Source organism: Aphelocoma coerulescens, unplaced genomic scaffold (assembly GCF_041296385.1).
Source record: "Aphelocoma coerulescens isolate FSJ_1873_10779 unplaced genomic scaffold, UR_Acoe_1.0 HiC_scaffold_658, whole genome shotgun sequence".
In the NCBI taxonomy this organism is placed as follows: domain Eukaryota; kingdom Metazoa; phylum Chordata; class Aves; order Passeriformes; family Corvidae; genus Aphelocoma; species Aphelocoma coerulescens.
Genome location: NW_027184012.1, coordinates 1 through 25,655, shown reverse-complemented (window position 1 = coordinate 25,655; position 25,655 = coordinate 1). Strand labels below are relative to the sequence as shown.

At 66.3% G+C, this 25,655-nt stretch overlaps 3 protein-coding genes across 3 annotated transcripts; all 3 read left to right on the top strand.

The window, feature by feature from the left end:
* The first annotated feature begins 525 nt into the window (after positions 1 to 525).
* On the top strand, positions 526 to 10,866 carry LOC138102268 (echinoderm microtubule-associated protein-like 3). The gene is given in 19 exon segments (XM_068999984.1): positions 526 to 550; positions 626 to 749; positions 1,319 to 1,331; positions 1,333 to 1,469; positions 2,335 to 2,404; positions 2,917 to 3,027; positions 3,688 to 3,783; positions 4,396 to 4,530; positions 4,616 to 4,736; positions 5,799 to 5,950; positions 6,527 to 6,652; positions 6,759 to 6,890; positions 7,312 to 7,379; positions 7,717 to 7,805; positions 8,190 to 8,287; positions 8,386 to 8,473; positions 9,180 to 9,278; positions 9,368 to 9,498; positions 10,547 to 10,866. Coding segments are annotated over 18 exon segments (1,920 nt in total). The 5' UTR covers positions 526 to 550; positions 626 to 642; the 3' UTR covers positions 10,694 to 10,866.
* Positions 10,867 to 11,135: 269 nt separating this feature from the next.
* On the top strand, positions 11,136 to 22,894 carry LOC138102270 (metastasis-associated protein MTA2-like). Its single transcript, XM_068999986.1, is given in 20 exon segments — positions 11,136 to 11,389; positions 12,427 to 12,494; positions 12,595 to 12,688; positions 13,603 to 13,720; positions 13,849 to 13,912; positions 14,009 to 14,126; positions 14,208 to 14,310; positions 14,391 to 14,490; positions 16,054 to 16,242; positions 16,331 to 16,405; positions 17,201 to 17,259; positions 17,369 to 17,466; positions 17,731 to 17,870; positions 19,822 to 20,050; positions 21,024 to 21,113; positions 21,525 to 21,640; positions 21,642 to 21,677; positions 22,114 to 22,262; positions 22,722 to 22,818; positions 22,820 to 22,894. Coding segments are annotated over 20 exon segments (2,046 nt in total). The 5' UTR covers positions 11,136 to 11,361.
* A 429-nt stretch (positions 22,895 to 23,323) lies between these two features.
* LOC138102269 (speckle targeted PIP5K1A-regulated poly(A) polymerase-like) lies at positions 23,324 to 25,112 on the top strand (the record flags this gene model as incomplete). The annotated part of the gene is made up of 5 exons (XM_068999985.1): positions 23,324 to 23,561; positions 23,678 to 23,868; positions 24,267 to 24,469; positions 24,758 to 24,845; positions 24,998 to 25,112. Coding segments are annotated over exons 1-5 (814 nt in total), but the record flags the coding sequence as incomplete, so codon positions are not given.
* Between the last annotated feature and the right edge of the window lie 543 nt (positions 25,113 to 25,655).

Below are 25,655 nucleotides of genomic sequence, written 5' to 3'. Positions count from 1 at the left end.
GGGGGTTATTTTAGGGGTTCATTTTGGGGGTTCAGGGGGTTCTTTTGGGGGTTATTTTTGGGGTTCTTTTGGGGGTGATTTTGGGGGTTCTTTTGGGGGTAATTTTGGGGGGTGCAGGGGGTTATTTTTGGGGTTCTTTTGGGTTATTTTTGGGGTTATTTTGGGGTGATTTTGGGGGTTCTTTTGGGGGTTCTTTTGGGGTGATTTGGGGGTTCAAGGGGCTCTTTTTAGGGTTATTTTTGGGTCATTTGGGGGGTTCTTTTGGGGTTCTTTTGGGGGTTCAGGGGGTTCTTTTGGGGTTACTTTTGGGGTTATTTGGGGGGTTCATTTGGGGGGTTCATTTGGGGGGTTCTTTTGGGGTTCTTTTGGGGATTATTTTTGGGTTGTTTTGGGGTTATTTTGGGGTTCTTTCGGGGGGTTATTTTTGGGGGGGGGGTTTCTGGGCCTTCATTCAGTGGCTTCATTCTGCTCATTTTGGGGCCGGGACCCCCCTTTTCCCCCTCCCCGCCCCCCCCTTTTCCAGGGTCTCGCCGTGGGAACTACAACCTGGGTGAGGCTCGGGGGGGCCGGGCTGGCCCGGGGGGGTGCCGGGGCTTTTTGGGGTGACCCCCGGGCCCCCCCACAGAGGGGGTGTCGGTGAAGATGTTCCTGCGGGGCCGCCCCATCACCATGTACGTGCCCTCGGGGCTCGGCCCCGTCGGGGGGCTCCGGGCAGAGCTGCCCCCGGAGCGGCTCCAGCTCGACTGGGTGTATCCTGCTGCAAGGGGGGGAGCCCAAAAATCCCGGGGAGAGCCCAAAAATCCCGGGGGGGATCCCGAAATCCGGGGCGAAATCCCAAAATCCCCAAGGGAAATCCCAAAAATCTGGGGGGAAATCCCAAAATCCTGAGGGAAATGCCAAAATCCCTGAGGGAAATCCCAAAATCCTGAGGGAGATCTCTAAATCCGCAAGGGAAATCCCAAAAATTTGGGGGGAAATACCAAAAATCCTGAGGGAAATGCCAAAATCCCGAGGGAAATCCCAAAATCCCTGAGGGAAATCCCAAAAATCCCCAAGGGAAGTCCCAAAAATCCCGAGGGAAATCCCAAAATCCCAAGGGAAATCCCAAAATCCCCAAGGCAAATCCCAAAATCCAAGGGGATCCCAAAAATCCCTGAGGGAAATCCCAAAATCCGAGGAAATCCCAAAAATCCTGGGAAAGGGCCCTGAAATCCCGGGGGTGGGGTCCACAAAACCCCGGGGGGGGGACACCCCAGAAATCCCCCGAGGGATTCCCAGCGCTCCCAGTGCTCCCAGTGCTCCCTTGACGCCGTCCCAGTTACGGGTACCGGGGGCCGGGACTCGCGCTCCAACCTGCACGTGCTGGGCTCGGGGGAGCTCGTTTACTTCATCGCCTGCGTCGTGGTGCTGCTGCAGCTGCCGGCGCGGCGCCAGCGGCACTACCTGCGGCACAGCGACTGCGTGCGCTGGTGAGGGCACCCCAAAACACCCAAAACACCCCAAAAACCCAAAAAACATCCCTGAAAACCCCAAAAAACCCCCCTGAAAACCCCAAAAAACCCCCCTGAAAACCCCATAGAGACCCTCTGTACCCCGGACAGCCCCTACCTGCGGCACAGCGACTGCGTGCGCTGGTGAGGGCACCCCAAAACACCCAAAAACACCCCAAAAACCCCAAAAAACACCCCTGAAAACCCCATAGAGACCCCCTGTACCCCAAACAGCCCCTACCTGCGGCACAGCGACTGCGTGCGCTGGTGAGGGCACCCCAAAAACCCCCAAAAACACCCAAAAACCCAAAAAACATCCCTGAAAACCCCAAAAAACCCCCCTGAAAACCCCAAAAACCCCCCCTGAAAACCCCATAGAGACCCCTCTGTACCCCGGACAGCCCCTACCTGCGGCACAGCGACTGCGTGCGCTGGTGAGGGCACCCCAAAACCCCAAAACACCCCAAAAACCCCAAAAAACATCCCTGAAAACCCCAAAAACCCCCCCTGAAAACCCCATAGAGACCCCTCTGTACCCCGAACAGCCCCACCTGCGGCACAGCGACTGCGTGCGCTGGTGAGGGCACCCAAAAACACCCCAAAATCACCCTGAAATCACCCCAAAAGCCCCAAAAGCCCCCAAAACCCCAAAAACCACCGCTGAAAACCCCAAAACCCCCCCCCCCCCCAAAACCCCTTAGAGACCCCCCCTGTGCCCCGAACAGCCCCCACCTGCCCCACAGCGGCGCTGCCCGATGGTGACACCCCACAAAACGGGGGGGACCCCCTTTGGAGACCCCCTTACAGACCCCAAACCGGGGGGTCCCCCCCGTTTCCCCCCCAGCCTGGCCGTGCACCCCGACCGGCTCCGCGTGGCCACCGGACAGGCGGCCGGAGTGGACAAGGACGGAAAGGTGGGGACCCCCAGGGACCCCCAGGACACCCCAGGGATGCCCCCCAGGACCCCCAGTGACCCCCCCAGGGACCCCCAGGACCCCCCCAGGGACCCCCAGGGACCCCCAGGACACCCCAGGGATGCCCCCCAGGACCCCCAGTGACCCCCCCAGGGACCCCCAGTGACCCCCAGGGACTCCCAGGGACCCCCAGGACACCCCCAGGACACCCCAGGGACCCCCAGGGACTCCCAGGGACCCCCAGGACACCCCAGGACACCCCAGGGACCCCCCCCAGGGACCCCCAGGACACCCCCAGGACCCCCAGGGACCCCCCTGGGGACCCCAATGCGGGCGTGGGGTGGGACAGGAGCCCCAAGACCCCTCGGGACCCCCTGGGACCCCTCGGTGACCCTGAGAAGGACAAACCCCGAACGGGGCCAGGCCCCAACCTCCTCCTCCGTGACCTGAGACCCCAAAACCCCCCCAAGCCTCCCCAAAAACCTCCCCAAACCCCCCCAAAATGCCCCCAGCCCCTGCAGCCCATCGTGCACATCTGGGACTCGGCCACGCTCCAGACCCTGCAGCAGATCGGCCTCGGCTCCTTCGAGCGCGGCGTCGGCTCCCTCGCCTTCTCCACGGCCGTGAGTGCCCAAAGCACCCCTGACCGCCCCAAACCAGCCCAAACCACCCCAAAACCACCCCTAAAATAGCCCCAAAACCCCCAAAACCGCCCAAACCACCACAAACCAGCCCAAAACACCCCAAAACCAGCCCAAAACACCCCAAAACCAGCCCAAAAACCCCCAAAACCCGCCCAAAGCACCCCTGACCGCCCCCAAACCAGCCCAAACCACCCCAAAACCAGCCCAAAAACCCCCAAAACCCGCCCAAAGCACCCCTGACCGCCCCAAAACCAGCCCAAACCACCCCAAAAACCCCCAAAACATCCCAAAAACTCAAAACCAGCCCAAACCACCCTAAAAACAGCCCAACCCCCCCCAAACACCCCCAAACCAACCCAAAGTACCCCAAAACACCCCCAAAACAGCCAAAAACCCCCAAAACCAGCCCAAACCAGCCAAAAACCACCCCAAAAGCACCTGGGAACCCCAAAAGTCCCTCAAAACCCTGGGACTCCCCAAAACCCCCTCAAAATGCCCCCCAAACACCCCAAACCCTCCAAAAAAACCCCCAAAAAACCCCGGGAGCCCCAAACCCACCTCCCCAAAATGCCCCCCAAAACCCCTGGGACCCTTCAAAACCCAGGGCCGGGGGGGTTTGGGGTTTTTGGGGTCCCCCAGGACCAGGGCGCGTTCCTGTGCGTGGTGGACGACTCCAACGAGCACATGATGTCGGTGTGGGACTGCGCCCGCGGCACCAAGCAGGCCGAGGTCAAGGTGAGACCCCCAAAACCCACCCTAAACCCCCCAAAACCACCCCAATCCCCCCCAAAACCCACCCCAAATGCCCCAACCCCACCCCAAACCACCCCAAACTCAGATCAAAGCCCCCAAATCCATTCCTGAACCCACCCAAACCATCCCAAAACCCACCCAACCCCACTCCAAAACCCCCTAAAAACCCCTAAAACCCCATCCAAACTTCCCCAAAACCACCCCAAAACCCACCCAACCCCACTCCAAAACCCCCTAAAAACCCCCCAAACCCCTAAAACCCCACTCAAACCACCCCAAAACCCACCTAACCCCACTCCAAAACCCCCTAAAAACCCCTAAAACCCCATCCAAACCCCCCCAAAACCACCCCAAAACCCACCCAACCCCACTCCAAAACCCCCTAAAAACCCCCCAAACCCCTAAAACCCCACTCAAACCACCCCAAAACCACCCCAGAACCACCCCAGAACCCACCCAAACCACCCCAAAACCCACCCAACCCCACTCCAAAACCCCCTAAAAACCCCTAAAACCCCATCCAAACCCCCCCCAAACCACCCCAAAACCCACCCAACCCCACTCCAAAGCCCCTAAAGCCCCCAAACCCCGCAGAGCACCAACGAGTCGGTGCTGACGGTGGAGTTCAACCCCCGCGACAGCAGCAGCATCATCAGCAGCGGCAAATCCCACGTCTACTTCTGGACCTGGAGCGGCAGCGCCCTGACCAAGAAGCAGGGGGTTTTTGGGGTGGGCTTCTGGGGTTTTTGGGGTGGGGTTCGGGGCCGGGGGGTGTTTTTTGGGGTGGCTGAGCCCCGGCTTGGCGGCCCCACAGAAGTACAAGAAGCCCAAGTTCATCCAGTGCTTCATCTTCGACGCGGCCGGCGCGGTGCTGACCGGGGACTCGGAGGGGAACATCCTCACCTGGACCAGGACGCCGGGCAAGGGGGGGAAAGGTGGGATTTGGGGGGGATTTGGGGGGATTTGGGGGGTTTGGGGTGGGATTTGGGGGATTTGGGGAGTGGGTTTTAAAGGGGAACATTCTGAGGTGGAGCAAGATGCCGGGCAAGGGGGGGAAAGGTGGGATTTGGGGGTATTTGGGGGGTCTGGGGTGGAGTTTGGGGGGTTTAGGGTGGGATTTGGGGAGATTTGGGGAGTGGGTTTTAAGGGGGAGCATCCTCACCTGGACCAGGACGCCGGGCAAGGGGGGGAAAGGTGGGGTTTGGGGGGGGATTGGGGGGATTTCAGGGATTTGGGGTGGAGTTTGGGGGGTTTGGGGTGGGATTTGGGGGATTTGGGGTGGTTTTAAGGCAGTTTGAGGGGGTTTTGGGGAGATTTGGGGAGTGGGTTTTAAGGGGGAGCATCCTGAGCTGGAGCAGGACGCCGGGCAAGGGGGGGAAAGGTGGGATTTGGGGAGATTTGGGGGGTTTGGGGTGGAGTTTGGGGGGTTGAGCGGGTTTAGGGTGGGTTTGGGGTGGTTTTAAGGGAGTTTGGGCTGGGATTTGGGGAGTGGGGTTTGAGGTGAATTTGGGCTGGTTTTGGGGTGGGTTTTAAGGGATGATTTTGTGGGGTGTTCTGGGGGTGGATTTGGGGTGAGTTTAGGGGCTGTTTTTGGGGTGGTTTTGAGCTGGTTTTGGGCTCTTTCTGGGGCTGTTTTTGGGGTGGATTTGGGGGATGATTTTGTGCTGGCTTTGGGCTCTTTCTGGCGCTGTTTTGGGGTGGATTTGGGGTGGACTTGGGGAATGATTTTGTGCTGGCTTTGGGCCCTTTCTGGGGCTGTTTTTGGGTGGATTTGGGGTGGATTTGGGGTGGATTTTGTGCTGGCTTTGGGCTCTTCCTGGCGCTGTTTTGGGGTGGATTTGGGGGATGATTTTGTGCTGGCTTTGGGCTCTTTCTGGGGCTGTTTTTGGGTGGATTTGGGGTGGATTTGGGGGATGATTTTGTGCTGGCTTTGGGCTCTTCCTGGCGCTGTTTTGGGGTGGATTTGGGGTGGATTTGGGGCTGACCCGGCCCCGCAGAGACGTACCAGATCGGGCTGCAGACGCGGGCCCACGAGGGCAGCGTGTTCGCGCTGTGCCGCCGCCGCGACGGGACCGTGCTCAGCGGGGGTGGCAAGGACCGCAGGGTGCTCAGCTGGAGCCCCACGCTCCAGCTGCTGCACGAGGTCGAGGTGGGAGACCCCAAAACCCGCCCTGGGTACCCCAAAAATCTCCCTTAGTGCGCTAAAACCTTCCCTCGGTAGCCAAAAACGTTCCTGGGTACCCCAAAAATCTCCCTGGACACCCTGAAACCCGCCCTGGGTACCCCAAAAATCTCCCTGGACACCCTGAAACCTGCCCTGGGTACCCCAAAACTCTGGGTGTCCCAAAACCCACCCTGGGTACCCCAAATCCTGCCAGGGCATCCCTCAAAATCCTCCCTGGATCCCGGATTCCGAAGGGCTGCGGGATGGGGGGGATTTGGGGGGGTGTTTGGGGGGTTTTTTTTTGGGGTCTACCAGCTCCCCGAGCCCTTCAGGCGGTGCTGACGGGGGGATTTGGGGTTTTTTTTGGGGTCTCCCAGCTCCCCGAGCCCTTCAGGCGGTGCTGACGGGGGGATTTGGGGTTTTTTTGGGGTCTCCCAGCTCCCCGAGCCCTTCAGGCGGTGCTGACGGGGGGATTTGGGGTTTTTTTTGGGGTCTCCCAGCTCCCCGAGCCCTTCAGGCGGTGCTGACGGGGGGCTTTGGGGTTTTTTTGGGGTCCCCCAGCTCCCCGAGAGCTTCGGGGCCGTGCGGACGATCGCGGAGGGTCCCGGCGAGGAGCTGCTGGTCGGGACCACCCGGAACGCGCTGCTCCAGGGCACGCTGGGCTCCGGCTTCACCCCCATCGTGCAGGTGGGCTTTGAGGGGGGGGCTTTGAGGGGGGGGCTTTGGGGGGGGGGCTTTGGGGTGTCCTGGCACGGACACAAGGTGCTGACCCCCCCACTCCCCACCCCCCCAGGGTCACACGGATGAGGTTTGGGGTCTGGCCACGCACCCCAACTGCTGCCGCTTCCTGACGTGCGGCCACGACCGGCAGCTCTGCCTGTGGGACGGGCGGGAGCACGCGCTGGCCTGGAGCCTGGCGCTCGAGGTGGGCCGGGACCCCCGGGTTTGGGGCTGGGGGCACCCCAGGGGGGTCAGGGGGGTGGTTTGGGGGGGGTTGGGGGTCCAGAACGGACTGGGGAGGAGCAGGAGCGCGCCCCGGCTGGAGCCTGGTGCTGGGGGAGGGCGGGACCCCCAAATTTGGGGAGGGGGGCATCTGGGGAGGGGTCAGGAGCGCGGGTTGGAGCGGTTTGGGGGGTCGGGGGGGGGTTTGGGGGTGCAGGGGGGGCTCCGGGAGCGGGAGCACGCCCCGGGTGGAGCCCGGTGCTGGGAGCCCCGAATTGGGGCTGGGGGCGCCGAGCCTGGGCTGGTGTCCAGGGCGGACCTTGGGGGTCGGGGCTCTGGGGGGGGGGTGAGGGGGGTGTCCCAGGGTCCCTTGTTCCCCTCTGTGACCCCCCCTGACCCCCCAGGACACCGGGCTGTGCGCTGACTTCCACCCCGGGGGACACGTGGTGGCCGTGGGGCTCCTGACGGGGCGGTGAGGGACGGGGGGGACACGGGGGGGGACAGGGGGATGGGAGGGGGACACGGGGGGGACAGGGGGATGGGAGGGGGACACGGGGACGTGGAGGGGACAGGGAGATGTGGGTGGGGACACAGGGATGGGGGGACACAGGGATGGGGGGACACAGGGATGGGGGGGACAGGGGGACATGGGGGGACAGGGATGGGGGGGACAGGGGGAGACACAGGGATGGGGGGACAGGGGGACATGGGGGGCACACAGGGATGGGGGGGCACACAGGGATGGGGGGAGAGTGCCCATGGTCCCCTGGTGCCCCCCCGGTGCCCCCCCGGTGCCCCCCGCCCCGCAGGTGGCTGGTGCTGGACACGGGCACGCGGCAGCTCCTGGCCGGGGGCTCGGACGGCAACGAGCAGCTCTCGGTGGTGCGGTTCTCCCCGGGTGAGCCCCGGACCCTGAAGTGACCCCAAACTGACCCTGAAGTGACCCCAAACTGACCCCAAACTGACCCTGAAGTGACCCCGAAGTGACCCCGACCTGACCCTGAACTAACCCCGAACTTTCCCTGAAATGTCCCCAAACTGACCCTGAACTGACCCCGAACTTTCCCCGAAATGTCCCCAAACTGACCCCAACCTGACCCCAAAATGTCCCTGAAATGTCCCTGAACTGACCATGACCTGACCCCGAAATGTCCCTGAAATGTCCCCCACCTGTCCCTGACCTGCCCCTGACCCTCTCCCTGTCCCCAGCTCATGGGGAGCCCCCCCAGTGTGTGGGACCCCCCCCAACCCCGTGTCCCCCCTCGCCGCCCCCCAATTGCAGACGGGACCTTCCTGGCCATCGGCTCCCACGACAACTTCATCTACATCTACAGCGTGGCCGAGGGCGGCCGCAAGTTCAGCCGCTTCGGCCGCTGCACGGTGAGAGCGCCGGGCTTTGGGGGGGCTCTGGGGGGCTTTGGGGGGCTCTGGGGGTCCCCACCCCCCTCGGACCCCCGGTAAGCTCCCCTTGCCCCCAGGGCCACTCGAGCTTCATCACCCACCTGGACTGGTCCAAGGACGGCCGCTTCATCATGTCCAACTCGGGCGATTACGAGATCCTCTACTGTGAGGCTGGGGGGGGGTTGGGGGGGCTTCCCCTGGGTCTGATGGGACCCCCTGACCCTGCCAGGACCCTCCTGACCCTGCCAGGACCCCCAGGGCTCACCCTGACCCTGCCAGGAACCCCCTGACCCTGATGGGACCCCCAGAGCTCCCCCTGACCCTGCCAGGACCCTCCTGACCCTGCCAGGACCCCCAGGGCTCACCCTGACCCTGCCAGGAACCCCCTGACCCTGCCAGGACCCCTTGACCCTGCCAGGACCCTCCTGACCCTGATGGGACCCCCAGAGCTCCCCCTGACCCTGCCAGGACCTTTCTGAGCCTGCCAGGACCCCCAGAGCTCACCCTGACCCTACCAGGAACCCCCTGACCCTGATGGGACCCCCAGAGCTCCCCCTGACCCTGCCAGGACCTTTCTGAGCCTGCCAGGACCCCCAGAGCTCACCCTGACCCTACCAGGAACCCCCTGACCCTACCAGGAACCCCCTGACCCTGCCAGGACCCTCCTGACCCTGCCAGGACCCCTAGAGCTGATCCTGACCCTGCCAGGAACCCCCTGACCCTGCCAGGACCCCACTGGGACCCCCTGGATTTTAAAGCGGGGGGGGGGGGGGGGGGTTGTATTTTCCCTCCCATCCCCAGATTTTCAGGGGGGTTTCACAGCCCCCTCCCCAAATTCCGGAGGTCTCCCCTCCCCTCCCCACCCCCCCAGGGGACGTCGCCGGGGGCTGCAAACTGCTCCGGAACCGCTTCGAGAGCCGCGACCGCGAGTGGGCCTCCTACACCTGCGTGCTGGGCTTCCACGTCTTCGGTGGGTCTGGGGGCTCCGTGGCGCCGGGCACGGGCATTTTTGGGGTGCTCCCCCCACCCCACGAGCCCCCCCTCCCCAAATCCCCGCAGGGGTCTGGCCCGACGGCTCCGACGGCACCGACATCAACTCGCTGTGCCGCTCGCACCACGAGCGCGTCGTGGCCGTGGCCGACGACTTCTGCAAGGTTCACCTGTTCCAGTACCCCTGCGCCCGGCCCAAGGTGGGCGGGGGGCTCCGGGGGGCTCCGGGGGGACTCTGGGGGGCTCCAGGGGGGATCTGGGAGGTCTGGGGGAGCTGTGGGGGGCACGGGGGGGCTCCGGGGGGGGCTTGGGGGGCTCCGGGGGGGTTCCAGGTGGCCTCTGGGTGGGCTGTGGGGGGCACGGGGGGGTCCGGGGGGGCTTGGGGGGCTCTGGGAGGCTCCGGGGGGGGGCTTGGAGAGCTCAGGGGGGCTCTGGGGGAGCTGTGGGGGGGCTCTGGGGGGCTCCGGGGGGGCTTGGGGGGCTGAGGGGGGCGCCAGGGGGGGCTTGGGGGGCTCAGGGGGGCTCCAGGGGGGCTCTGGGGGGGTACCGGGGGGGGCTCCGGGGGGGCTTGGGGGCTCTGGGGGGCTCCAAGGAGCTCCGGGGGACTCTGGGGGGACTCCGGGGGGCTCTGGAGGGCACCGGGGGTCTCTGGGGGAGTCTGGGGGGCTCCGGGGGAGCTCTGAGGGGCTCTGGGGGGCTCCAGGGGATCTGGGGGGGCTCCGGGGGGCACCGGGGGGCTCCAGGGGCGAGGAAAGGGGGGGTTATGGGGGTCCCGCACCCCAATTTTGGCCGTCGGGAGGGTCCCGGTTGTGCAAAGTTTGGCGGGTCTGGGGTCTCTGTGGGCGGGGGGAGGCTGGGGGTCGTGGGGGGGTGGGGAGGGGGACAGATCCTCAGGAGGGAGGGTCAGGGGGGTCCCAGATGCCAGTTTGGGGGGGTCAGGAGGGGTCCAGACCCCAATTTGGGGGGGGTCAGGTGGGTCCGGACTCACCTGGGGGGGGGCTTGGGGTGCCCAAGAGGGTCCCAGGCCCCAATCCGGGGGGGTCAGCGCTGGTCCCACCCCCTCAGGTTGGGCATTTTGGGGTGGGGGGGGTCCCCAACCCCCCCAATTTGGGGTGGGAGCGGCTCTGTGTGTGTGAGGGAGACACCACGTGACCCCTCACGTGTTCCCCTCACGCGACCCCTCACGTGTGCCCCTCACGTGTGCCCCTCACGTGTGCCCCTCACGTGTGCCCCCCTCCACCCCCTCAGGCGCCCAGTCACGTGTACGGCGGGCACGGCAGCCACGTGACCAACGTGCGCTTCACGCACGACGACGGGCACCTGGTGTCGCTGGGCGGCAAGGACACCAGCGTGTTCCAGTGGCGAGTGCTGCCCGGCGACCCCGAGCCGCGCTGAGCCCCGCCGCGCTTCCTCCTCGCTGCTTCCTCTTCCCTTTTCCCCTTCCTGGGACCAAAGAGCGGGTGGGTGCGTGGGTGTGAAGGGAGGGGTTGGTTGAAGCCTCCCCGCCCCTCATCCCCCCCCCCGCCCCCCGCGTTTTCGCGCTGCACTGTGAGAGGCGTCAATAAAGCCTTGGGGTCAGGGCTGGGGCCCCGCCGCTTGCTCGCGCCGGAGATCGCCGCCACTTCCCGGAAGCGCCGCGGGTTCTTCCTCCTCCGCCCTCGAGGCCTTTCCGGTGCTGGCGGAACTCGCCGAGCGCGTTCCGGAAAGAGACGAGGCCCAGCGGAGGAGTGGCGGAAAGAGCCGAGGTTAAGCCGAGGCTTCCCCGAAGCCTGGCCGAAAAGTGACGAGGCCGCTCCGGAAGCGCCCGAGGCGCCGCCGAGCTCGTGCCGGGGGTGTCCGAGCAGCTCCGGAAGTGCCCGAGCGACTCCGGAGGAGCCCGAATCCTCTCCGGAGGTGCCCGAGAGGCCGTGTCGGAGGTTCCCGAACTTTTCCGGGAGCGCCCGAAGCTGCTCCGGAGGTGCCCGAAGGGCTCCGAACCGGCCGTGCCGGCGCGGAGGCGGCGGGAGCGGCGATGAAGCGCGGCCGGGGCCGGGCCCGGGGGTAGCGCGGCCGAGCGAGCGGCCATGGCGGCCAACATGTACCGCGTCGGCGGTGAGCGGGCCGGGGGCCGCGGGGCGCCGGGACGGGGCCGGGAGGGACGGCAGGAAGGGGCCGGGGGGGGGGGCCCTGAGGGGATTTGGGGGGTCCCGGAACGCGGGGCGGTCTGTGAGGGGATTTGGGGGTTCCGTGAGGCGCGGGGAGGCCCGTGAGGGGGTTTGGGGGGGTCTGTGAGGAGAGAGGGGTCCCGGAAAGGGGAAGGCGTGAGGGGAGTGGGGGTCCCACAACAAAAAGGGGGGGTCTGTGAGGGGAGGGGAGTCCCGGAAAGAGGCGGGGGGGGTGTCGTGAGGGGGTTTGAGGGTCCCGAAAGGGAGGGGGGTCCTGTGAGGGAATTTAGGGGGTCTCAGAAAGGAGAAGGGGGATCCTGTGAGGAGATTTGGGGGTCCCGTGAGGGGATTTGGGGGGTTCCGGAAAGGAGGAGGTCCCGTGAGGGATTTAGGGGGTCCCGTGAGGGGCTCTGGGGGTCTGTGAGAGGAAGGGGGGTCCCAGAAAGAGGGAGGGGTCCCAAAAAGAGGGAGGGGTCCCGTGAGGGGATTTTGGGGGGTCTCGTGGGGAGGAGTTGGGGGGGGTCCTATGGGGGAATTTGGGGGGTTCGTGAGAGGTTATGAGGGGGGTCTGTGTGAGGACGGGGGGGTCCCGTGAGGGGATTTGGGGGTTCATGGGGAGGGACCCCAATTCCTGAGGCCCGGAGGTGGGAGACCCCCCTCCCTCCCCCCAAAAATCTAAAGGGAAAAGTGAGGGGGGGGGGGGGCTCTTGGATGAGAGGGAGAATGGGGAGCCCAGGAGGGGGAACCCCGACATTTTGGGGGGGGTCTTGTCCTCCCCATCTGTGAGGGGAGGGTCTGGTCTATAATGGGGGGGCTTGGGGGTCCCCATGTCTGCAAGGGGAAGGGGGGGCTGGGGGTGCATCTGTGAGGGGGGGGACCCCCAAATTTTTGCAGGAGAAGGAGGATGGGCGAGAAAATGGATTTTGAGGGGGGGCTCCCCTCATGGCCCCCCCATTTTTCCTCCTCCCCCCACCCCTTCCCCAGACTACGTCTACTTCGAGAACTCCTCCAGCAACCCGTACCTGGTGCGGCGCATCGAGGAGCTCAACAAGGTGAGCCCCCCGCCCCACAACCCTCCCCGTGGTCCTGGGGGGTGTCCCCAAGCCTGGGGGGGCTCCCCTTGACCCCCTGTGCCCCCCAAACCCCCCCCAGACGGCCAATGGCAACGTGGAGGCCAAGGTGGTTTGTCTGTTCCGGCGGCGCGACATCTCCAGCAGCCTCAACAGCCTGGCCGACAGCAACGCCCGTGAGTGGGGGGTTTTGGGGGGGTTTGGGGGGGGGTTTTAGAGAGAGTGGGGGCAGCTTCAACAGCCTGGCCGACAGCAACGCCCGTGAGTGGGGGGTTTGGGGGGGTTTTGGGGGGTTTTGGGGGGTTTTAGAGACGGTGGGGGCAGCTTCAACAGCCAGGCTGACAGCAACGCCTGTGAGCGGGGGGTTTGGGGGGGTTTTGGGGGGGTTTTGGGGGGGTTTAGAGAGGGTGGGGGCAGCCTTTAAAGCCTGGTCTACAGCAGTGCCTGTGACTGGGGGATTTTGGGGAGTTTGGGGGGGGTTTAGAGAGGTTGGGGGCAGCTCCAACAGCCTAGCTGACAGCAACGCCCGTGAGTGAAGGGTTTTGGGGGGATTTTGGGGGGTTTGGGGGGGTTTTGGGGAGGGTGGGGGCAGCTTCAATAGCCTGGCTGACAGCAATGCCTGTGAGCTGGGGGTTTGGGGGGATTTTGGGGGGGGATTTTGGGGGGTTTTGGAGGGGGTGGGGGGTAGATCCTCCCTTTGTGTTGCTGCTGGTTTGGGGGTCAGGGTTTTGGGGGGGTCAGGGTTTTGGGGGGGTCCCCTCCCAAAGGAGTGCCCCCAATTCAAGGGGGGGGTGGAGCTGCTCTGGTCATCCCCGCCACCCTTGGGATGATTTTTGGGGGGGGGCTTTGTTCATTTTGGGGGGGTCACAGCTGCACCTCAGTGTGGGGGGGGAAGGACTGGACCCCCACCCACACCCCTCCCTCAAACTGGGGGGGCTCTGCCCTTCCTGGGGGGGTCCCCACTCTCCCTCCCCTCCCTGGGGCCGCTGCCAAAACACCGGGGGGGGGGTTTTGGGAGAACAATGGCCCTCCCAGCTGGATTTTGGGGGGGGGGGGACACCCCCGTGTGACCCCCCCGCGGCCCCCCCAGGCGAGTTCGAGGAGGAGTCGAAGCAGCCGCCGATGACGGAGCAGCAGCGGCACCAGCTCAAGCACCGGGAGCTGTTCCTGTCCCGCCAGTTCGAATCGCTCCCGGCCACCCACATCCGGTACGGGGGGCAAAAAGGGGGCTGGGGGGGCAAAAAGGGGGCTGGGGGGGCGGGGGAAGGGGCTGGGGGGGCACCCCGTGCCTGGGGAGGGGGCTCGGGGTGAGCCCTCCCCGCGATTTCCTGCGCAGGGGGAAATGCAGCGTGACGCTGCTCAACGAGACCGACATCCTGGGGCAGTACCTGGAGAAGGAGGTGAGCTCTGTGTGCCCCAAAAACGGGGCTGGGGGGGCGTTTTGGGGGTCTCCCCACCCCGTTGAGCCCCCCCCTCGATGCGCCCCCTCCCCACAGGATTGTTTCTTCTACTCGCTGGTGTTCGACCCCGTGCAAAAAACGCTGCTGGCGGACCAGGGCGAGATCAGGGTGGGCTGCAAGTACCAGGCCGAGATCCCCGAGCGCCTGGCTGAAGGTTTGGGGGGTTCTGGGGGGGGCTCTGGGGGGTGCAGGATTGATTGAGGGGGGGGTCACCCTGAGAGCCCCTCCCCCCCAGGTGAGTCGGACAACCGGAACCAGCAGAAGATGGAGATGAAGGTGTGGGACCCCGACAACCCCCTGACCGACCGGCAGATCGACCAGTTCCTGGTGGTGGCTCGGTGAGGGGGGAACTGGGAGAGCTGGGAGGGGGTTGGGGGGATCGAGGGGACCCCCCTGACCCCCCCTGTGTCCCCCCCAGGGCCGTGGGGACGTTTGCCCGGGCGCTGGACTGCAGCAGCTCCATCCGCCAGCCCAGCCTGCACATGAGCGCGGCCGCGGCCTCGCGCGACATCACCCTGGTGAGAGGGGCCCCCGAGCCCCCCGGGCACCCCAGAACTGCTCAGAGCCCCCCATTTCACACTGGGGCACCCCAGAACTGCTCAGAGCCCCCCATTTCACACTGAGGCACCCCAGAACTGCTCAGAGCCCCCCAGTTTCTCACTGGGACACCCCAAAGCTTCCTCAGAGCCCCCCATTTCACACTGGGATGCCCCAAAACTTCCTCAGAGCCCCCCATTTTTCACTGAGACACCCCAGAACTCCTCAGAGTCCCCCCCATTTCCCACTGAGACACCCCAAAAGCACCCGAGGTTCTCCCAGCTCCCATGGGACACCCCGATATCTCCTTAGGGCCACCTGGGACTGCTCATAAATCAGCCCAGTTCTCTGCTGGGGTACCCCAAATCCTCCCTAGAGCCCCCAGATCCTCGCCAAACCCCCTTTAGCCACCCCAGGAGTCCTTTAGAGCCTCTGTTAGAGCCTTCCCAGTGCCTCCAGTGCCTCCAGTACGCCCCATTGCCCCCAGTTCCACGCCATGGCCACACTGGTGCCACCGGGGGACCCCCAAACCTGCCCCAAACCCCCTGTTTGAGCCCCTCCCAGTGCCCCCCAGTGCCCCCAGTACACCCCATTGCCCCCAGTTCCACGCCATGGACACGCTGCAGAGGAATGGCTACGACCCGGGGGGGCTGTGGGACCCCCAAACCCCCTCAAACCTGCCCCAAACTCCCTGTTCGAGCCCCCCCCAGTGCCTCCCAGTGCCCCCAGTTCCACGCCATGGACACGCTGCAGAGGAATGGCTACAACCTGGGGGGCTGTGGGACCCCCAAACCCCCTCAAACCTGCCCCAAACTCCCTGTTTGAGTCCCCCCAGTGCCTCCCAGTGCCCCCAGTACTCCCCCTTGCCCCCAGTTCCACGCCATGGACATGCTCCAGAGGAATGGCTACAACCTGAGGGGCTGTGGGACCCCAAACCCCCTCAAACCTGCCCCAAACTCCCTGTTTGAGTCCCCCCAGTGCCTCCCAGTGCCCCCAGTACACCCCATTGCCCCCAGTTCCACGCCATGGACACGCTGCAGAGGAATGGCTACAACCTGGGTGGGCTGTGGGACCCCCAAACCCCCTCAAACCTGCCCCAAACTCCCTGTTTGAGTCCCCCCAGTGCCCCCAGTACACCCCATTGCCCCCAGTTCCACGCCATGGACACGCTGCAGAGGAATGGCTACAACCTGGGGGGCTGTGGGACCCCCAAACCCCCTCAAACCTGCCCCAAACTCCCTGTTCGAGCCCCCCCAGTGCCTCCCAGTGCCCCCAGTTCCACGCCATGGACATGCTCCAGAGGAATGGCTACAACCTGAGGGGCTGTGGGACCCCAAACCCCCTCAAACCTGCCCCAAACTCCCTGTTTGAGTCCCCCCAGTGCCTCCCAGTGCCCCCAGTACACCCCATTGCCCCCAGTTCCACGCCATGGACACGCTGCAGAGGAACGGCTACGATCTGGGGGGGGCTCTGGGACCCCCAAACTCCCTGTTTGAGTCCCCCCAGTGCCTCCCAGTGCCCCCAGTACGCCCCATTGCCCCCAGTTCCATGCCATGGACACGCTGCAGAGGAACGGCTACGACCTGGCGCGGGCCATGGCCACGCTGGTGCCGCAGGGGGGGCCGGTGCTGTGCCGGGACGAGATGGAGGAGTGGTCGGCGTCCGAGGCCATGCTCTTCGAGGAGGCCCTGGAGAAGTACGGCAAGGACTTCAACGACATCCGGCAGGACTTCGTGAGTGGGGGAGGGTCCTGGGGGTGGGGAGGGGGCTCAGGGACCCCCCCCCCAGCCCCACCCCGAGCTCAGGGTCCGCTGCCCGCAGCTGCCCTGGAAGTCGCTGGCCAGCATCGTGCAGTTCTACTACATGTGGAAAACCACGGACCGCTACATCCAGCAGGTGGGGGCTGGGGGGGGGTGGTAAGGGGGTTTGGGGGGTGAGATGGGGGTTTGGGGGGTGGTAAGGGGGTTTGGGGGGTGATAGGGGGGTTTGGGGGGTGGTAAGGGGGGGTGGTAAGGGGGTTTGGGGTCTGAGATTGGGGTTTGGGGGGTGATTTGGGGGTCCCAGGGGCTGATAAAGGGGTTTGGGGGCTGATAAGGGGGGCTGATAAGGGGGTTTGGGGGCTGATATGGGGGTTTGGGGGCTGATAAGGGGGTCTGGAGGGCTGATATGGGGGTTTGGGGGGTGATAAGGGGGTCTGGAGGGCTGATATGGGGGCTCTGGGGGTGATAAGGGGGGGTGGTAAGGGGGTTTGGGGGCTGAGATGGGGGTTTGGGGGGTGATAAGGGGGGGTGGGGGGTGGTAAGGGGGTTTGGGGGGTGGTAAGGGGGGCTGGTAAGGGGGTTTGGGGGCTGAGATTGGGGTTTGGGGGGTGATTTGGGGGTCCCAGGGGCTGATAAAGGGGCTTGGGGGCTGGTAAGGGGGCTTGCGGGCTGATATGGGGGTTTGGGGGGGTGATAAGGGGGTTTGGGGGGCTGAGGTGGGGGTTTGGGGGCTGATAGGGGGGTTTGGGGGCTGATAAGGGCTCTGGGGGGGATGATTTGGGGGCGGTTCTGGGGGGCTCTGGGGGTTATGGTGAGCTGTGGAGTTTTGGGGCGCTGATTTGGGGGTCCCATGGGGCTGATTTGGGGGCCTGTGGGGTTTTGGGGGGGGCTCAGTGCCCCCCACCCCGCGTGACCCCCTCCCTGCTCGCAGAAGAGGCTGAAGGCGGCCGAGGCCGACAGCAAACTGAAGCAAGTCTACATCCCCACCTAGTGAGTGGGGGGGCTCTGGGGACCCCCTGCCGGGCCTGGGGGGGCACAGGAGACCCCCCCAGCGACCCCCCCAAACCCCTCTGACCCCCCCTGCTCCCCTTTCCCGCAGCACCAAACCCAACCCCAACCAGATCATCTCGGTGGGCTCCAAGCCCGGCGTCAACGGGGCCGGCTTCCAGAAGGGGCTGAGCTGCGAGAGCTGCCACAGTCAGTGCGGCCTGGGGGGGCTTGGGGGGGTCCTCAGGGGGTCCTGGGGGGGGCTCCAGGGCGTTTGGGGGGGTCCCTGAGGTCTTTGGGGGTCTCTGGCGTTTGGGGAGCAGGAATTTGGGGGGGTTCCAGAAGGAGCTCCCTGGCGTTTTGGAGCCTCCTGGGATGGGATCTGGGGAGGCCCCTGGGGGTTTGGGGGATGGTCCCTGGGTCTCTCCTCAGCATCCCAGTCCTCCCAGTAACGCCCAGTTGCCCCCCCAACAGCGTCCCAGTCCCCCCAGTGGTACGCCTGGGGTCCCCCCAACATGCAGTGCCGCCTCTGCGCCTCGTGCTGGATCTACTGGAAGAAATACGGGGGGCTCAAGACCCCCACCCAGCTGGAGGGGGTGACCCGCAGCGCCTCGGTGAGCCCCCAGAGCCCACAGTTCCACTTAGGGACCCCCAAAAACCTCCTGGGACACCCCAAATTCCACTTAAGGACATCCCAAACCCCCCTGGGATGCTCCAGTCCCCACTTAGGGCCTTCCCGTTTCCTCCAGGACGCCCCAAACCCCCCCTTAGAGCTTCCTAAAGCCCCTTAAGAGCCCCCAGACTCACCCTAGAGCCCCCCAAAGCCCCGTTAGAATCCCCCAAACCTCCTTTAGAATCCCCCAAACGCCCCTTGGAGTCCCCCAAACCCCCTCTTGGGGTCTCCTAAACCCCCTTTAGAACCCCTCAAACCCCCCTAAACCCCCTTTGGAGTCCCCCCAGCTCCCTTTAGAGCCCCCAAACCCCTCTAAAGCTCCTTAATTTTCTCTGGGACCCCCCTGACCCCCCATAACTTCACAGAAACCCCACTCCTGGGGTCACCTGTCCCCATCGACCAACACAGGCTGGTTTTGGGGGGGGTTTGGGGGTGATTTTGGGGCTGTAGATCCCCCTGGGACCCCCCTGACCCCCTGTAATCCCACAGGAGCCGCACTCCCAGGGTCACCTATCCCCATACACCAACACAGAGTGGTTTCTGGTGGGGTTTGGGGGGTTTTTTGGGGGTGCAAACCCTGCTGGGACCCCCCTGGGACCTCTGTGACTCCCATAATTTCACAGGAACCCCACTCCTGGGGTCCCCTGTCCCCAGACACCAACACGTGTGTGGGGATAGGGTTAGGATGGGTGTTCTGGGGTGGGTTTTGGTGGGGTTTGGGGGTGATTTTGGGGCTATAGACCCCCCTGGGACCCCCTGAGCCCCTGTAATCCCACAGGAACCCCACTCCTGGGGTCACTTGTCCCCATATACCAACATGGGGCGGTTTTGGTGGGGTTTGGGGGTGAATTTGGGGGTTGGGACCCCCCTGGGACCCCCCTGACCCCCCGTAATCCCACAGGAGTCCCACACACAGGGTCACCTGTCCCCATACACCAACACAGGGCGTTCTGGGGTGGTTTTTAGTGGGGTTTGGGGGTGATTTTGGGGGTTGGGACCCCCCTGGGCCCCCCTGGGCCCCTCCTGACCCCTCGTAATCCCACAGGAGCCGCACTCCCGGGGGCACCTGTCCCCATACACCAACACAGGGTGGTTTTTGGTTGGATTTGGGGCTGATTTTGGGGGTGCAGACCTCCCTGGGACACCCCTGGAGTGTTCTGGGGTGGGTTTTTTGGGGCTGTAGACCCCCCTGGGCCCCCCCTGACCCCCCGTAATCCCACAGGAGCCGCACTCCCGGGGTCACCTGTCCCCATACACCAGCACAGGGTGGTTTTTGGTGGGATTTGGGGGTGATTTTGGGGGTGCAGACCCCCCTGGGCCCCCCCTGACCCCCCGTAATCCCACAGGAGCCGCACTCCCGGGGTCACCTGTCCCCATACACCAGCACAGGGTGGTTTTTGGTGGGATTTGGGGGTGATTTTGGGGGTGCAGACCCCCCTGGGACCCCCCTGGGCCCTCCTGACCCCCCGTAATCCCACAGGAGCCGCACTCCCGGGGGCACCTGTCCCCATACACCAACACAGGGTGTTCTGGGGTGGTTTTTAGTGGGGTTTGGGGGTGATTTTGGGGGTGCAGACCCCCCTGGGCCCCCCCTGACCCCCCATAATCCCACAGGAGCTGTACTCCCAGAGTCACCTGTCCCCATACACCAGCACAGGGTGGTTTTTGGTTGGATTTGGGGGTGATTTTGGGGCTGCAGACCCCCCTGGGACCCCCTGGGCCCCTCCTGACCCCCCGTAATCCCACAGGAGCCACACTCCCGGGGGCACCTGTCCCCATACACCAACACAGGGCGTTCTGGGGTGGTTTTTAGTGGGGTTTGGGGGTGATTTTGGGGCTGCAGACCCCCCTGGGACCCCCTGGGCCCCCCCTGACCCCCCGTAATCCCACAGGAGCCGCACTCCCGGGGGCACCTGTCGCGGCCCGAGGCGCAGTCGCTGTCCCCGTACACGACGAGCGCCAGCCGGGCCAAGCTGCTGGCCAAGAACCGGCAGACGTTCCTGCTGCAGACCACGCGGCTGACGCGGCTCTCGCGCCGCCTGTGCCGGGACGTGCTGCAGCCGCGGCGCGCCGCGCGCCGGCCCTACGCGCCCATCAACGCCAACGCCATCAAGGCCGAGTGTGAGCGGGGTTGGGGGGCAAGAAATGGGGGCTTGGGGGGAAAAAAATGGGGGGGAAAATGGGGGTTTGGGGGAAAAATGGGGGTTTGGGGGGCAAAATGGGGGTTTGGGGGTGTTTGGGGGTGTATGGGGTCCTTATGCTCCCATCAGTGCCATCGCCATCAAGGCTGAGTGTGAGCGGGGTTGGGGGGCAAGAAATGGGGGTTTGGGGGGAAAAATGGGGGTTTGGGGGACAAAAAATGGGGGTTTGGGGGGCAAAAAATGGGGGTTTGGGGGTAAAATGGGGGTTTGGGGGTGTTTGGGGGTGTATGGGGTCCTTATGCTCCCATCAGTGCCATCGCCATCAAGGCTGAGTGTGAGCGGGGTTGGGGGGGCAAAAAATGGGGGTTTGGGGGTGTTTTGGGGGGTGTATGGGATCCTTACGTCCCCATCAACGCCAACGCCATCAAGGCCGAGTGTGAGAGGGGTTGGGGGGCAAAAAATGGGGGTTTGGGGGGAAAAAATGGGGGTTTGGGGGTGTTTGGGGGGAAAAATGGGGGTTTGGGGGGAAAATGGGGGTTTGGGGGGAAAAATGGGGGTTTGGGGGTGTTTTGGGGGTGTATGGGGTCCTTATGCTCCCATCAGTGCCATCGCCATCAAGGCTGAGTGTGAGCGGGGTTTGGGGGGAAAAATGGGGCTTTGGGGTGCATGGGCCCCCTTTCAATGCCAGCATTGTCAAGGCTGAGGGTGAGCGGGCTTTGGGGGGAAAAACGGAGATTTTTGGGGGGCTTTGGGGGTGTCTGGGACCCCCTACACCCCCATCAACCCCATCAAGGCTGACTGGGAGCGGGGTTAGGGGCAAAAACGGGGTTTGGGACCCCCGTCCAGGCCGAGCGTGGGTGTCAGGAGTGGGGGGGGGCGGGGGACCCCCGCTCTGTGCCCGAGGTGGGGGGGGGGGCTCTGAGGCGCTGACCCCCCCCCCCCGGCCCCCCCAGGCTCCATCCGGCTGCCCAAGGCCGCCAAGGCCCCCCTGAAGATCCACCCGCTGAGCCGGCTGCCGCTCGCCGCCATCGTCAAGGAGCTGGGTGAGGGGGGGTCCCGGGGGTGTGTGGGGGGCTCTGGGGGGGTCCTGGGATGAGGGGGGGTCCCTGGAGTGAGGGGGGGCCCTGGGGGTGAGGGGGGTCCTGGGGTGACGGGGGGCCCTGGGGGGGGTCCCTGGGGTGATGGGAGGTCCCTGGGGTGGTCCTGGGGGTGAGGGGGGATCCCTGGAGTGAGGGGGGGTCCTGGGGGTGAGGGGGGTCCTGGGGTGACGGGGGGCCCTGGGGGGGGTCCCTGGCCTGGGGGGGGCTGGGGGATACAGGAGGGGGGGTCCAGGTGGCCATGAGGGGGGGTGGGTGCAGAAAGGGGGGTGACCCCAGGGTGTGGGGCAGTTGTGAGGGGGGGGTTCAGGGCTGGATTTTGGGAATGGGGCGGCCCTGACCCCCCCTCCCCCGCAGCGGCTCAAGCCCCCCTGAAGCCGAAGACCCCCCGAGGCACCAAGACCCCGATCAACAGGAACCAGCTGAGCCAGAGCCGGGGGCTGGCGGGGCTGGGGGGCAAGAGGGGCTACGAGGGGGGGGGGCGATGGCCACCGGCCCCCCCGGATGAGGGTACGGGGGGGGGGATGGGGAGGGGGCTGTGGGTGATTGACAGGGGGGGGCTGTGGGAGGGCAAAGGGCAATTTGGGGGTGATTGACGGGGGGTTGGGGCCTGTGGGGGTGGGGTGGGAGGTGATTGACAGGAGCTGGGGTGATTGACAGGGAGCAGCGCCCTGGGGGTGGGGCTTGGGGTGATTGACGGGAGCGTGGCGGTTTGGAGTAGAGCGTGATTGGCCAGCAAGGGTTTGTGGGCGGGGACTGAGCTTGATTGACGGGGGGCGTTGTGGGGGGGGCTTGGGGCGGGGGGGTTTAGGGGTGACTGACAGCTCGCGGCGCGTTATGATTGGCCGCTTGGGGGGCGCGCGCGCGCGGTGGGCTGCGATTGGCCGGGGGGCGCGCGCGGCGCGCTGCGATTGGCCGGGGGGCGGGGCCTGACGCTCCCGCGCAGGTGGGGACGGCGGCGCTGCCGTTCTCGGCCAACGGGCGCCCCCTGGCGGCCGCGCTGCGCCCCGCGCCCCCCCCCGGCACCAAACGGCAGAAACTGAACCCGGCGGACGCCCCCAACCCCGTGGTGTTCGTGGCCACCAAGGACACCCGGTACGGGCCGGGCTGGGGGGGTCTGGGGGGGTCCTGAACCTGGGGGTGTTCGTGGCCACCAAGGACACCCGGTACGGGCCGGGCTGGGGGGTCTGGGGGGGGTCTGGAGGGGTCCCGAGCCTGGGGGTGTTCGTGGCCACCAAGGACACTCGGTACGGGCGGGGCTGGGGGGTCCCGAGGGGGTCTGGGGGGGTCCCGAACCTGGGGGTGTTAGTGGCCACCAAGGACACTCGGTACGGGCGGGGCTGGGGGGTCCCGAGAGGGTCTGGGGAGGGTTGGGGGGTCGCCGGGGGGGTCCCGAGCCCGGTGGTGTTGGCAGCCACCAGGAACGCCCAATATGGGATGAATTTGGGGGGCCCTGGGGTAGGGAACCCACAGGAACCGGGGGGGGGGGTAGGGGGGGTCTTAGGGGTTTTTGGGGCTCCGTGGGTGACCCCCTCTCTGTTCCCCCCTCGCCAGGGCGCTGCGGAAGGCGCTGACGCACCTGGAGCTCCGTCGGGCCGCCCGGCGCCCCAACCTCCCCCTCAAGGTGAAGCCGGGGCTGCCCCTGCGCCCGGGGGGGGGCCCTGGCGCCCCCCCGCCCCCCCCCCCACCCCGCCAGCACCTCGGAGCCCATCGTGCTCGAGGACTGACCCCGAGCCCCCCCCGAGCCCCCCCGGCCCGGCCCCTTTTGTATTTTTTTTATTTCCATAGAAAAACTCGCGGGGGGGGTTGGGGGGGGGGGGCTCCGGTGCCCCCTCCCCCGCTGTCCTTTCTCTCCCCCTCCCCCCCCCAAGCCCCCCCTGCGGGCCCCTTTTGTACGTGGAGCGACGCCCCCGGTTTTGTATCTCGGGCTGTCCCGGTTCTGTAGCGACAGGAAATAAACGCGATGAGTTTTTCTTCAGCGGGACCCAAAAAACGGCGGCGGCGGCGGGGCGGGGGGGAGGAACCCGGGGATACCGGCGGGCACCGGGCGGAACGTTTGTGTCGGGTTGGGGGGAGGAAAAAGCGTGAGGGATGGATCGCGCGTGGGGGAGCGAGAGGCGAACGGACCGCTTCCGGCGGAAGTGGCTGAGGGACGGGCGCGGGAACCGGGAGCCGCCATGGAACCGGGGCCGGCCCCGGGCCCCGAGCCCCGCACCGGCCCCGCCGTGGAGCCGGGCCCCGAGCCGGCAACGGGCCCCGGCCACGAGCCGGTGACGGACCCGGTGTCGGTAACGGACCCGGTGCCGGTAACGGATCCGGCAGCCGACCCCGACGTGGAGCCGCTTCACCGGGGCGGCTTCCGCTGCCTCCTGTGCCAGATCACCGCGGCCAACCGTGAGTGAGGGCTCCGGGGGGGCTCCGCGACCCAAACGCGCGGCCCGGGGGGGCTCTCCCGGTGCCCGGTGCGGCTCTCCCGGTGCCCGTGACCCCCCCCCCGTGTCCCCCCCCAGGCCCGAGCCTGCTCTCGCACCTCGCCGGGAAGCGGCACCGGCGGCTCCGCGAGCTCCGGGCCGAGCGCCGCGCGCAGGAGCTGCGGAGCCTCTTCGTGAGCGGCTTCCCCCGGGGCACGGAGCCCGCGCGGCTGCGGCAGCACTTCCGCGCCTTCGGGGATGTCGCGACAGTCGTGATGGACAAGGAGAAGGTGTGGGGGGGGAGGGGGCGGCGACGTCGGGGTGCGGGGGTGGGGACACACGGGGAGGGAGCTCCGGAGCTCTCCGGGCGCGCGGGGGCCTTTGGGGATGTCGCGATTGTCGCGATAGTCAAGGAGAAAGTGTTGCGGGGGGGGGTCCCTGTGGGGGGGGATCTGGTGACGTCCCGCAGCTCCTCCCCCCAGGGCCATCAGCTGGTGAGGGGATATCGCGACTGTTGCGATAGTTAAAGGGGGAGATCCTGCGGGGGGTGACCTTGTGGGGGGGGGGGGCTCCCTTCAAGTCTCCTGCCACCCCTCCCCGGGGCCCTCCCGAGAGGAGGGGATATCGCGACTGTCGCGATAGTTAAAGGGGGGGGGGGGGTTCCGGTGACGCCGAGCTCCCCCCGCAGGGCGCGTTCGCCATCGTGGAGCTGCGGGAGCCCGCGGGGGCGGCAGCGGGCGCTGGCCGAGCCCCGGCACCTGCTGGGGGGGGCGGCGGCTGCGGGTGCGGCCCCGGGAGCACCGGGCCTTCCCCCGGCCCCCCCCCGCGGGACCCCCCCGGCGGCGCCCCGGACCCCCGGGGCTGCAGCAGGCGCTGGGCCGGGCCCAGGACGTGAGTGGGGGGCTCGGGGAGAGGCGGCCGCGGTGCTGGGGGGGGGGGTTGGGGGGGTCCCAAAGCTCTCCCGGGGGTTTGAGGGGGGGTCTGGAGGGGTCGGGGGGGGGTCCCAAAGCTCTCCTGGGGGTCTGGAGGGGTCCTGAGGGTTTGGGGGGGGATTTAGGGGGCTCCCAGTTTGCCCAGTTTGTGGCTCCCACAGGTGGAGGCGCAGCTGGCGCTGGGCAGGAGGGGTTCCCAGTGCTCCCAGTTTGCCCAGCCAGTTTGCCCAGTTTGTGGCTCCCGCAGGTGGAGGCGCAGCTGGCGCTGGGCAGGGGGGGTTCCCAGTTTGCCCAGTTTGCCCAGTTTGTGGCTCCCGCAGGTGGAGGCGCAGCTGGTGCGGGGCAGGGGGGGATTTAGGGGGGCTCCCAGTGCTCCCAGTTCGCCCAGTTTGTGGCTCCCGCAGGTGGAGGCGCAGCTGGTGCGGGGCAGGGGGGATTTAGGGGGGCTCCCAGTGCTCCCAGTTCGCCCAGTTTGTGGCTCCCGCAGGTGGAGGCGCAGCTGGCGCTGCTGGTGCGGGCGCTGGAGCTGAGCGCGGCCGAGCGGCGGCTGCGGGCGCTGCTGCTGGCCCTGCTCCGGGAGGCGCTCGGCGAGTTCCTGCCAGGTGGGGACACCGGGGGGACACCGGGGGTGGGGGGTCACCCGTGCCAGTGACCGGAGTGTGAGAGCGCTGTGGCACAGGTGTGGCACAGGTGTGGCACGGGGGTGACAGGAGGGTGGCACCCGTGACAGTGGCGGGGCTGTGGCAGGCGTGCCCCAGGTGTGCCCCAGCTGTGTCCCAGCTGTGCCCCAGGTGTGTGATGTGCCCCAGCTGTGTCCCAGCTGTGTGATGTGCCCCAGGTGTGTGATGTGCCCCAGCTGTGCCCCAGGTGTGTGATGTGCCCCAGGTGTGCCCCAGGTGTGCCCCAGGTGTGTGATGTGCCCCAGCTGTGTCCCAGCTGTGCCCCAGGTGTGTCCCAGCTGTGCCCCAGCTGTGTGATGTGCCCCAGCTGTGCCCCAGCTGTGTGATGTGCCCCAGCTGTGCCCCAGCTGTGGCCCAGCTGTGTGATGTGCCCCAGTGTGTCCCAGCTGTGTGATGTGCCCCAGTGTGTCCCAGCTGTGCCCCAGGTGTGTGATGTGCCCCAGCTGTGCCCCAGCTGTGCCCCAG